Source organism: Stegodyphus dumicola, chromosome 4 (genome assembly GCF_044657685.1).
Source record: "Stegodyphus dumicola isolate Sdum_Otavi_A_Nest chromosome 4, ASM4465768v1".
Classification (NCBI taxonomy): Eukaryota; Metazoa; Arthropoda; class Arachnida; order Araneae; family Eresidae; genus Stegodyphus; species Stegodyphus dumicola.
The window spans coordinates 193,957,506-193,970,589 of NC_140771.1; the positions used below are offsets into that span (position 1 = coordinate 193,957,506).

Here is a 13,084-nt window from a genome sequence, read left to right on the forward strand (position 1 = left end):
TATTCTAGTAATTATCACTATGGTATGCCTAATAAATATTTTGCCTAATGTTGCTATACTTGTACCACTGAAGATTAACCCTGAATTTAATTGCACAAAATTTCAATAATGGGAATTTTTGTAATCTTGCATTATGTGCCAGCAATGAAGATGTGTTCAAGCATGATGAGATAGTAATTTGACACCTTGAATGTAGTAGGCGTTGTAAATTAAGCATGTTTTGATCCAGTCAGTTCATTATTAAAAAATGCTATTTTCTGTATATATTTTTATGTTGAATTTTTCATTTCTCATTGAGAAAATTCTCCTGATTTTTGATTATTATACGTTGGCAAGTATGCCTGTTTCATCAGGGTGACATCTCAGATGATCCTTCGTCTTGGGTGGTTTCACGGAGTCATTGCTTAAAACTTAGTTACATAAAAGGCACATGGGCAGGCATTTGTTGAACAATGTTGGGATGAAGTCGAACTTCAAATATTCACTGCTATACTGCCTTCATTTCTTTATAGATTGAGCCATATTTAAAAGTAGTTATCTGTGTACAAAAATTAAGCTATTCAAATATGATAAAACATAGGAATTCAAAATTGATTCCCGGTTGAGTTAGGTATACACAGTGTTTTTTAAGTTGGGGCGTTATTTTTACCAAGTTTTAGTATTCATTAACTAAAGTTATTCTGCAAAATTTACCATATACAAAAAATTTATAAAAAATTAAATCATAAAATATTGCAGTGTTTTTAAAGGGGGATATATTATTTGCTGCAAAACATAGAAAATTTTCAGAATTACCTTTATTGTTATTTTTAGATGTGCCCACTTTAAATTTTAGAAAATATATGGTATTGTAAATGTGATTGGCATCTCTTCACTATCAAAGAAACTAAAAAAGAATATTTTATCAATAAACAAATAAATAAATCAGTTTACTTACTTTTCTCAAAGTTCAAAGAGGATAACTTTGATTCACCTTAACATCTATGTACCAATCTAACTATTTATATTTTTCAAAATATTTGTTTTCTTCCCCCCCCCCCCATGTTTCTCTCTGACACTCACATTTATAATTGGCGAATTAAAGAAGTCTGTGCAAGCACAGATGGTACAAGTCCGTTTTGTCCTTGCAAAGCTGTAATAAATGCCTGGACTACTACACGATGACCAGGCAAAAGCCCACTGGACGAAAGCACACACGACAAAAGCCCACAAAAAAGACCTCACTGGGATAATTGCCCACGTGATTAATACCCACACCGATGAAAGCGCACATTGATAAAAACCCACATTGATAAAAGCCCACATAGATATAAGCGCATGTTGATAAAAGCCCACACTGACAAAAACCCACACCGATATATATGCTACGTTAAAATTAATTTTTTTTTCCTCAGCTTCACTAAGCAGATTTATGAATAAAGATGAAATAAAAAATAAATTAATAATAAATAATCGAAAAATAAATTTAAGTAGAGGAACAAATTTCATTTTGGGCTCCGACTGAATTCAAATCCTATATGTATATAGAACAGAGAGTCAATTAAAATAATATAATTAAAAACCTATACATGTATGTGTACTAATTCAGAAGGCAAACAACAAAAATCGGCGTTATATTTTCAAAATTTTCACAGGACTAGTTTTGATGGTTTTTATCAAACCACCATCCTCAGCTGCAAAACCACAAAAATGTTAAAGTTAATATTTTTTCCTTTTTTTTTCCTCAGCTTCACAAAGCAGATTTATGAATAAAGGTAAAATAAAAAATAAATTAAATTAATAACAAATAATTGAAAAATAAATTTAAGTAGAGGAATACATTTCATTTTGGGCTCCGACTGAATTAAAATCCTATATGTATATAGAACAGAGAGTCAATTAAAATACTATAATTAAAAATTATAGTATTTTGCTTTCAAAGGACAATTATCCTAGTGGGGTCTTTTTTGTGGGCTTTTGTCGCATGCGCTTTCGTCCAGTGGTCTTTTGTGTGGTCACCATGTAGTAGCAATACCTGTCCAGGCATGTACTAGAGCTTTGCAAGGACAACACAGACTTGTACCTCCTGTGCTTGCACAGACTTCTTTAATTCGCCAATTATAAATGTGAGTGTCAGAGAGAAACATGGGGGTGGGAGAAAACAAATATTTTCAAAAATATAAATAGCTAGATTGGTACATACATGTTAACTTGAATCAAAGTTATCCTCGTTTTTGCGAACTTTCATTTTTGCGGCTTTGCAGCTGAGGATGGTGGTTCAGTAAAAACCATCGAAACTAGCCCTGCGAAAATTTTGAAAATATAACGCTGATTTTTGTTGTTTGACTTCTGAATTAGTATTTATTCGGCATGTTATGTATGTGTAATTATACATTTTTTATATTTATATTTACGCAACAAATGGAAGCGCCCTCGTTTAAATCCGACAAAGGGAATACTGGTGACGCTGCTTCTATTAATTCTACAAAATTAAAAGGAGTATAAAATGTATGTAAATTTTCATCATATACAGAGAATAATTTATGAATAATTTAACACTGCAGAAAGGTTTGCATATAATTAATTTAATATGGAGAATTAAAGCCGAACTTTCATTTCAATGTAAAAAATAAAAGTACCGTATTCTCTTATGATTAAGAAAAAATTTGTGTGCGCTATCACAAACACTGTTTTAATGGTGAGTTAAAAGCACGATTTCAAATAATCTAGTTAAATTTTGACAACTAGGATTTTATATAAATTAATTTCACTCCCACTTGAAATTTCATTTTTAATCATAATAATTATTACTCGTAAAATTTTTCAGGAAGTCATAGCTATTTTGAATTTCCTGAAGATGTGTGCTGTTTTTAAGTGAGCATTCGTCTTGTGGGTTTTCGTCATGCAGTTTTCTAATTGGCCACTGGCTATTCAGGCGGGAAACCATTGCGTTCCTTTTCTTTTGCCCCCAGCTGTGTGAAAAAGCAGTTAAAGCCTTGATTAATTGCTTTATCCCCTATCGAACCTGGGTTTGCCAAAGAATGGCCTCAGAAGGGAGGGGGTGGCAGGAGAGAAATTATAGGTTGATCAGGAATACATTAAAGAGGATTTTAAATTTTTTTTTTTTTTTTTTTTTTTGTTAGTTACTAGAAAATAACAATATCTGAAATTCCGCTTGCAATTGAAGTTAACCCCTTTCTTGCATTTCTTTAGTCTAGTTCTTGAGTAACTTTTTATCTAAGGATTTAGTTAGAATTTCAATTATTTTAAAAATTTCAATAACCTGAAAACGAAAGGAATTAACTATTTCTTAACCATTTTTAAAGGGATAATTCACTGTTTTTGCAGCAAAACTGCAGAGTGGAAAAATATGCTAGTTCCTGATTCGATAGTGTCTCTAATAACTTTTTGATGAACTAATTAAACATGTCTGTTATATCGAAGCAAAGCCATTGTTTAAAAGTAAAACTGCTGAACTACTTCTAAAAGAATTAAATTATTACATATATTAAAATTTACGTATAATATTTTTCATTTTAACTTTCATATGGTTGAAAACGCAACCATGTGAAAGTTAAAATGAAACATATGAAACCATATAAAAGTTAAGCTATTCGAATAATTTTAATAACGAAGGTTTCTGAACTCAAGAACAAGAGGATTTAAGAACCATGAGCCATTCATAAACCATGAGCGTTGTAAGAAAAGTAATCTTGCACATTAAAGGTAATTTTTATTTCAATAAAAAATATTATGTTACTCGATTAACTGTAAAAGCTTAGAAAACAGTTCATTTTAATTTACCGTATAATTTTTTATATACAGACTTTCAATAAAGCAAATTAAAACAGCATTTCGAAACCGAATTTCACTGGAACACTTCTTTTGTGGGTTTTATGCTGTTATTACATATTGAGCATTATTTTGCCTAGATTAAGAAAAAGAAACACATAACATGTAAAAATTTATTATTTAGAAAAACTATCAAATTAAGGTCATTTTCTTCACCTCGAAATGCATTGTTTTCCCTATACGAATTTCATATTCTGACAACACAGAAATAGTAGCCACATAACTGGTAGGAAATATTTCTTATAAACCTCATGTGTTGGCGATCAAGTAGAAAAAATACTTAATTATGGAGCTACATTTTAAATAACAATTTTTTTCTCTTATTGAATGAGTTCAAACGTTTCTAATATCTTGTTTTCTAGCATGAAATGTTTCACCAGTTTTTAAGGTTCTTTTCTAAGAATAATTCATTAAGCAGAAGTTAGTAAGAACAAGTAAGGTATACTTGAAATTTGATCTCTTAGGTTTGTTAGGTCTGGCTACCAAATAAACGTTTTTTGAATTCAACATTAAATTTTAAACATAATTTTTTTTAAAAATTTGTGTCTTAACATTTATTTTCAAAAAACATGCACGTAATCTGAAGTTTTATATAACAAAAGTTAGTATAAGAGAAGTGGGACAAATTAAATTATCTGTACATTCAGTCACTATTAAAAACTAATTTTGTCTAGACTATGGGTCCTCAATCAGGAGGGATAGCCCTAAGGGGAACTTAACAGTTTCAGAAAGTAATTTAGTCAAACTTTTCTTTATGTATTTAGATTTAGTTTATGAATATAAAAAGCACTTTTATTTAAAATTTCGGTATTTAACAACATGTTTTATACTTGTTTAATTTACATTAAAAATAATCCATATTTAAACAAACGCATATGTACTTTTCAAGTTTTAGGAAGGAGAGGTTGAATGATTGTTTAGCAATGGTGAAAAGGGCACATGAGGGAAGAACTGTTGAGAATCACTGGTCTAGACTGAGCCAAGTTGAATTAAATATAGACTTTTATACTTTACAGATCTTTAGTTCTTACTGTAGAGTCATAAGGTTTTTTTTTTTTTTTTTTTTCCCCGGGAGACATGAAAAATAAGTATTGCCCTCTTCGAGACTAGAGCCTTTATCTCTCGAATACGATCCGATTGTACTAACCGTTATACCCCGAAGACATTCTGGAAGGAGAGAGAAAATACCGTATACACTCCCCCTTTTAAAGACTGGGTATTAGGAGATTTAGTCGTGAAATCTTGGTGGAGAAGAATCATCATCCACCACCTTTTTTTTAGTTCAGGCGTCATGCTGGAGACGTGAAAAATGAGCAATGCGCTCGCCCGGACTCTAACTTGAACCTCTTGAATACGCACCGAGTGTGCTAACCGTTATACCAACCGTTGTCTTCGTGGAAGACTTTCTAAGAGAAACTGGCTCGCATACAAATTACACATGGGGAAAACTACAGAAATGCCAATGCAGCCAGCCCGTCCAAAGGATTCGAAACTCGGACTGAGCTACCAGTGTTCTGCGACTTTACCGCTCGGCAGACTCTGTTGACTAGTGAAAAGTCACTAGCAATCTTACAGAAGGTCATTGACAATTTACATACTCCTGTGAACAATTAGACCTTATAACTTGTTTGTTAGCTCCATTCTTGAAACTAACATTCAAGCATAAAATTAAATAAAATTCTACGTTTTACTGGGGTTAGTTTCATAAAAAAATTTCTATTGATTTCAAAGGAGAAAAAAATTTTGAGCATTTGTTGAGATAAGCTGTATGCATAACAACTTACATATATTACATTCTAAACGTGAAAACACTTTTTTGATTGGTGGAACGTAACTCATCTAAGACTTAATCATATATTTTTGATTCTCAAAACTTTCTAGACATTGTTCTTTTAAAAATAAATGTGAGAAAAAGTTCAAATATCAGAAAAAAATAAATAATTAGTTGAATGAATAAAAATTATTAAAAATGGAATAAAAGCTGTACATTAAGAAAGCGTCAGTCATCCAGCTCTGAAGCTTTTCATGTAGGCACAAAGCTCACCAGCGACCAAGCGGTAAAAGCGCTGAACACTGGTAGCTCAGTCCGGGGTTCAAATTCCGATGGAAAGGCTGAATGCAAGGGCACTTTCATGGTTTTTCCCTTGCATAACGTGTATACGAGCGAGTTCCTTTAAAACGTCCTCCACGAAGGCATGTCTTCCCTTGGCTTAGTGCCATTTCGTCCGTCCTCTTTTCATGCCGAAATAGTCTCGTTTGTCCGCTGTCGTCCACACATGTTCTGTTACTATAGTTGGAGGTGATTGTACTTAAATTTGTGGATATGTTGACTTCTAACAGTTGTTCCATCCTCCCCTCCAAATAAATAAATAAATAAAATGAAAATTAAAAACACTATTCCAAATTGCTGTAGTTGAAAGATTAAAAGTTTACATTCGGAATTCATTTTCTGACAGGGTGTCAGCTGACAGTTTTAATTTATTAAGAAATCTAAAAGAAAATATGTCTAGAAAATCGCCAAATTATAATTGTTACATTCAGAACAGCTTTCAGTGAGAAATATGTTTAAACTTTGATAAGCTCAGTCTAAAGTAAGGAATAAAATATCTCTTAGCCAAGTTTTCATTATGCTTAACTGTTTTAATATTCTTAAACTAAAAAGAAACTAAAGGAAAAACTAAAAAGAAATAAAATTAAATTAAAATTAAGTGTTTTTAATTAAAAAGTTAATAGTTTTAATAATGAAACATAATTATATTTGATCTCAGCCATATCACATTAAATAGCATGTGAGAAACTCCACAATGATATATTTCATTTTCATGTACACATACCAAAGTTAATTAAATAAATAAATAATACAATGCAATTTCAGATTTATCATCGAAACGTTACAGCTAATCACTTAATCAGAGAGTAGAAAGTTTACTTTCAGCCTAATAAATTAAACAAATAAAGTAGTGATAAAATATACAAACAGATATATTTGAGACATTAAAATTCAGATCAGAATACTCCATTTATTATAATTAAAATTATAAATACACGGTTTAGTAATAAAAAAGCATAAGTCCCTTTTGATTATGTGCGCTTTTATCAGCGTGGGCTTATATGTATGTGGGCTTTCATCACTGTGGGTATTTGTCGCATGGGCAATTATCATAGTGGGCTTTTGTCGTGTTTTTGTCTCGGAACCCTACTGCAAATGTGCACAGAATGCATTGCTGCTGGTATCAAATGTTTTTGTAAGTTACAACTGTGACCATGAAGAAAATAAGTACCAACTCACAAGTTTAATTAGTTAATTTATATGCATATTTGCTAATTATGTAAGTACAATGTAAATACATAGATAAAATTTGTGTTAGGTGCATTATGGCATTTATGGAATACCTAAATTTTGGTGATAACCTGTTTAAATGGGATAAAGTCTTGTGGACTTCTGCTTACATCTCATGCTCCCATAATTTTTTCTTTTGTTGACATGGGCATCTTGTAGGTCAGGTTAGATCCCTGGGGATCCATCGCATGCAGTGACAAAGTTTACCACTTTGGGAATTTGTGGTCTACAGTAACAAAAAGTGCTGAGAGCGAGATGTCACAACAACATCAAGAAGATAACTTAGATGACCCCCCAACTACCAGTAGCCTTTAATGTTGAGAGGGACAGAATTTAACAAAGAACTGCATTTCTCTTCACAGTTATCCCCTTCCAGTGTTTACTCTGTCACTTTTTATAGTTTACGTATGAGTAAATACTACAGTTTCATTTAAACTGCAGTATGCTGTATGTTTCATTTAAAAAATGCCTTTATACATATAACATTCATACAATAGTATTAGATGTTGCAGGTGCTTATGAAGTTGCACTTAAGCAATTTACAAATTTTAACTTGCAAAAAATTCAAGTTGTATTAATGTGTATGGAATGCAGTATTTATGTAACTTGGTTTCCTGTGTTGTAAACATGTGTTTGTATTTTTTTAAATGTACATTTTATCTTCAACCCTTTTTTAAATATAATATGCTTATATTTCTTTACAAAAATGGGAGATGCAGTTTCAGAGAAAATATTGTTGTGCTTTTTCAAGAGATAAAAATCCAGTATAAGCTCATGTTTAAAATCAAAATATTAAAATTGAAATTTGCATTGATTTTTTTTAAGCTATCTCCACGTCTGGACACTGAAAAAGTATAATGGGGAAGGGGGGGAAATGCTCTTATAAGGGGCTAAAATGTGCAAAATACAAATTATGTTCAGAGTTCTAAACGACCTCATTTTTTTTCTTTTCATTAAAGTAAAAATCTACATGTGGTGATGATGATAAAACGTTCTGAAAATCAAGTATATGTATAAATACTATGTGTTCAATATCAGCATCTTATTTTAAAAGAATTTATATTTTACAACAGGCTGCAGGCATAAAAGATTCTGCCTTAGAAAATATTGCTGAAGAGATTTGCTGTGAACCTGCGATTCCTACAAAAGCTTCTGAAGAATGTCCGACAGTTGTTGTAACATCAATAACAGGAGGTGATACTCCAACATCTGATGATGATTTAGAAATTAAAGAAAAAGAAGAACCTGCAGCTAAAGAAAGCAGTGATAATGGGACCACATATCAAAGTTCGGAAGTGTTTGAATGTACCTTTCCAAAAGATGAAGATGATGTTACTTGCAAAGAAGTGCCAAGTAGTTCTAGCAATGTTAGTAGTACAACAGAAGCTAAAAAAGTCAATATACCCGAAGTAGAACCTGAACCAGTTAAAATGGAAGTAAATGGTGCTGATATGAAGAGCTTCAATGGTACCATTCATTCTGAAACAACTGGTTAAAATAGGTAGATTTTATAAAATATGTTTTTTGGTGTAAGCTATTGTAGAGTAAGAAAAGAAAAAAAGAAAAAAAAAAGTTGAATTCAAGTTGTTTAACATTTTTATCTAAGTTTTGCTAAAAGTCAAATTATTAATACAGTATATTTGTATTATCTATATTTGTGTGTGAATCAAATTATTTGCAAATGTTTCTGACCACTTTATTAAAAAAGTATCTTTTTAAATTCCTTGTTACAATTCATTGTTAAATTTATGTTAATATTTAGAGGGCAGTAATCTTTTTTTTTTTTTTTTTTTTTTAAATATTTTATTCAGATGATTTAAAATAATTTGATGTTCAAGAGGAAAATTATTTTTCCTTTAAAAAAGAGGTGAAACTCTAATAAAGAAAATAATGTGTTTAAGAATCACGCGTACTCTTACATTATTGAAATCAGGTGATGCATTATTATTATTATTATTATTATTATTACCATCACTATCACTGAATGAGCACAGTTTTTATTTGTGGTTATTAGCTTGGATGTAAGAGGACCTCCTGCATGAGATAATGAATTTTATATTGTTTATGACAAAAGAAACATGCCTACAAGTATGACTGTTTCACATGTAAGAGACAAATGTTTTGTTGGTGTTTTACTAGAAAAGTAGTAGTCTAAATACTGTACCACCCTAAAAATATAAATAAATAAATTTATTTTTAATGTAAAAGTCACAGAATTACACTAAAATTATTGTCTGTATTTTGAAAATCTTTTAATTGTATTTTTAATTGTAATGTATTTTAAGTGTTAGGGAATGAATATGTGTGTATGAAGATGTATAAGAACGTAAAATAAGATGAATATGTGTTTTAAATGTTGTTTTAAGCAAAGAACTTTTTCTCATATTTGAGATGTTTAATTTTATTTCTGACATTATTTTTAATAAAAGTTAAAAGTTTATAACCTTAGACAAAAATTTCAAAATTATTAGATGCGTAAGAGTTAAATTGATTCTGAAAACTGGTATGAAATAATACTAATTGCACTGAGGAACAAATTTAAACTTTTTTATTTAATTAAATTTTTTTTATTATTTTACTTCTTGCATGAAATTTTATGTATTGATATTTAATTTTGCATATATTAAAACTGCTTTGTTACAACTTCAAAAATACATGTAAAAATTTTCATTAATAGATACAATATTAATTACTATGTTAATCTGTTTGTTAAAAATTGAGCCTTTATAAAATTATTAAATGTTTTTTTTTATTTATTAGCATTTATGCTGCATAAAGAATAATTTTAATATTTGTCATTTCTATAGCCTATTTTTCAAGTATGATTAAATTTATTATCGATTAACATTTTGTAATTTTATACTGTACTTCAATCATTCATTTGTGATTGCATACTGTACTTCTGTAATCATGGACAATGTGCTTAGCAAAGGCTCATTGTATGTTATCGGTTCAAATTCTGGATCAGGTGTGGATGTTTGTAACTGTACACTTAAAAATTGTTGACTCTTTAGAATTTGGTTGTTAGAGGCCCTTTAAATCCATCTTCATTGTGCTTTAAATAAAACTGAAATGAAGTTTAGACAGATAGCACTTGTGTACTTTACCTAAATTAAACATAGTTAAGCGATTTAATCAACTTTCTTGTAAGCAGCTAATATATCTGCATTAAGATGCTAACAGTATTATTATTAAATTTTTTTTAATTAGAAAATCATTTTGATATGTTTTCATGACTGTTTTTCATATGCTTGTGTAAGTGCACCTTAGGATGTTAAGGCAAAAGTTAATTATCATATTAGAAGTACAGCTTTAAAAATACATTTGTCATGTTATGTTCATTTAAAATTTGATTATATCTGTTATAGTTTTTCTAAAGCTGGACAAAAAGTAATGTTGAATGTCTGCAGTTGCACAACAGTGTTGAATGTAACACTATTGTGCTCTCCAGAGCAACATATTTTTAAACTGTGAAGTATATAAATATTCTATTAGCCTATATTTCTACATACAGCTTAACATAACTTTTAATTAATTTTAGTTTGAAAGTGACATATAGTAAAGGAGTTTTTTAGGAACAAATTATTTGATTTTTGGAAAGTGAATACATAAGATACAAAGAAAAGTATTTATGAAGTGATATTAAATGAAAGAACAGCTTTTTCAAAACATTTTAAAAAGTTTCATTTAGAAGCTTGGTCTAACTCATGATGAAGATCTGAGGTTTATAATTGTCTCATTGTCTCTTCCATACTGAATTAAAAATAATCTTGTATAGCATGGCAGATTGATAATATGTTGAAAATATCAAGATTTAGAGTCAAAATCCATTTGTACCAGCCTAGAATAGTCTCTGCTTGACCTTACTTTTTGATAAAACTATTTCTAAAATTTTAAACCATGTATCTTATGATTTCCTTCTTTTAAATTAATGAATGGTTCTTGCCTTATTTTACGTTCTTTTGGAAAAGTACATACGAGTTTTGTTCATCCTTGATAGTATCACTAGTTTGAAGCAGAATAAAATTTCTTCAAGGAAGTGTAACTATATATATGTATATATATTTTTTAATTACTGAAATATTATCAGTGGTTTTCATAAATTTTTGTTCAAACATGGTTTCACAAACTTTTTTGTGAATTCTACTGTTGGGTTATTAAACATCGTTTTATTCAGCTTTATATTCATCTGTTTTATAAAAGCTGACTAGTAATGTTATTTTCAAGTTGTATCCAGTATTTCATTTAAATAATGAACATCAGTCCTTCCTTAATGCATTTATTTATCCTAAATTTGTATGGTAAACTATGATTATTAATATATACTTTGCTTAAAGTTACTATAATACTAATCAATTTACATAATTAAATTAATGAAATTTTTTGTCGTAAGAATTAAGTTCTGAAATGAAATGCAAAATTGGAAAATATTTGACTAAACATTGAAAAATTCAAACATAAATAATGTCAAATATTTGGAATTTTTTGCTGTTATGAATTTGTAAAAATTACCACCTCATTAATCTTTGTATATTTATGTACTATCTGTTTCTGTGTAGGAAACAGAATCTTTGTTCCTTCCTGCTGTCTTAAAATGATATAACTCTTCCCTAACTGTTTTAATTCAGGTATAAATTTGTTTATTGATTTTTTTAAATTTTATTTGCAAAGCATGTGAATGCTTTGCTGATGTAATGAGTAGTTTTTGCATTACAGTACCAGTGTGAACCATTTACTGAGATGAAAACTAACTGTAATATTAAAAAATAGCATAAAACTTTAAATTTTTGTTAAATGCCTGTAACGTATGGGCTTAAATCATATAAATAAATTATCTTTGCAAAAGGATGTGAGATTGTGAGGTAGTATTTTGTGTATGCTATAATGAAAGCAGTCATGTCATAAGTGATGCATGTTTCAGAATTCGTTTATTCACTTGATGTGTGCAATATAAGAACATTATAAAATTGTGTCAACCAATGTTATATAAAATGTGGAACATAATTTTATATTTATGTATTATAATAGTTTAATGTTATGTATATAGAGAGAGAGCTCAGCAAAAAATAAAAAAAAATGTTATAAAATAATCACATTGACTTTATCAAAAATATTTGCTTACTATGAGAAAAATATTCCTAATGAAAAATGCAAAACTTTACTTTTACATTGATTTAAAATTTTAAGCATTTTTTGGGTAAAATTTCAGTTTAATATAAATTTTATTCCTATATTGAAATTTAAGTATTGGAAAATGTTTAAATATTTTAAAACATTGAAGCAATTTTTTTTAAATCAAAATAATCTGTCTAAATTTAAAAACAGAGATCCTGAATTCATTTTTTATTAAATTTTTATTTTCTTTCAGCTTATTTTAAAGTTTTTCTAAGGTTAAGACATTTTTATTTATGTAGAGAGGATAGGGATTGTTATGTATCTTTTTAAATAATTACTATATATATATAGTTTGTGTTAAATAATTTGGTATATTAATGAGATTAGTAAAAAGTATGTAATAATTTCAACACATTTATGGATAGCTGAAAAGATGTCCATTCATTTCTGTTTTAATTTTTGAAAAAATGCTCTGCCAAAAAGTAAAAACAATTTCCAACTTCATTGAACACACACATATAGTATTTATTTTATACTGCTGTATTAAAATAATTTTTATTAAAAAATTAATAAAATTTTTATTAATTTTTTAATAAAAATTAGTATGTTTTTATTTATTTATTTTTATACCAGTATATATATATATATATAACTTTATTTGTATCGATTTAAATGGTGGTGTTTGAGAAGATATAATAATAGAATAACAAAATAAACTCATTGATTAAGCAAAAGATGCATTCATCTTTTCAAGAAATAAAGCTTCAGACTACCCATTAAGTACTAGAGAATTATGCA

General features: G+C 29.0%; 1 protein-coding gene across 5 annotated transcripts in view; it reads left to right on the plus strand.

Moving 5' to 3' along the window:
* nwk (FCH and double SH3 domains nervous wreck) overlaps positions 1-12,261 on the plus strand; it is a 152,620-nt gene extending 140,359 nt beyond the window's left edge. For all 5 annotated transcript variants that reach the window (XM_085815891.1, XM_085815893.1, XM_085815892.1 and 2 more), the window contains one exon: positions 8,245-12,261. In XM_085815891.1, coding sequence (XP_085672017.1) covers positions 8,245-8,667 — 423 coding nt within the window. In that variant the 3' untranslated portion in view covers positions 8,668-12,261. The remainder of the gene's footprint in view (positions 1-8,244) is intronic.
* The last annotated feature ends 823 nt before the right edge of the window (positions 12,262-13,084 follow it).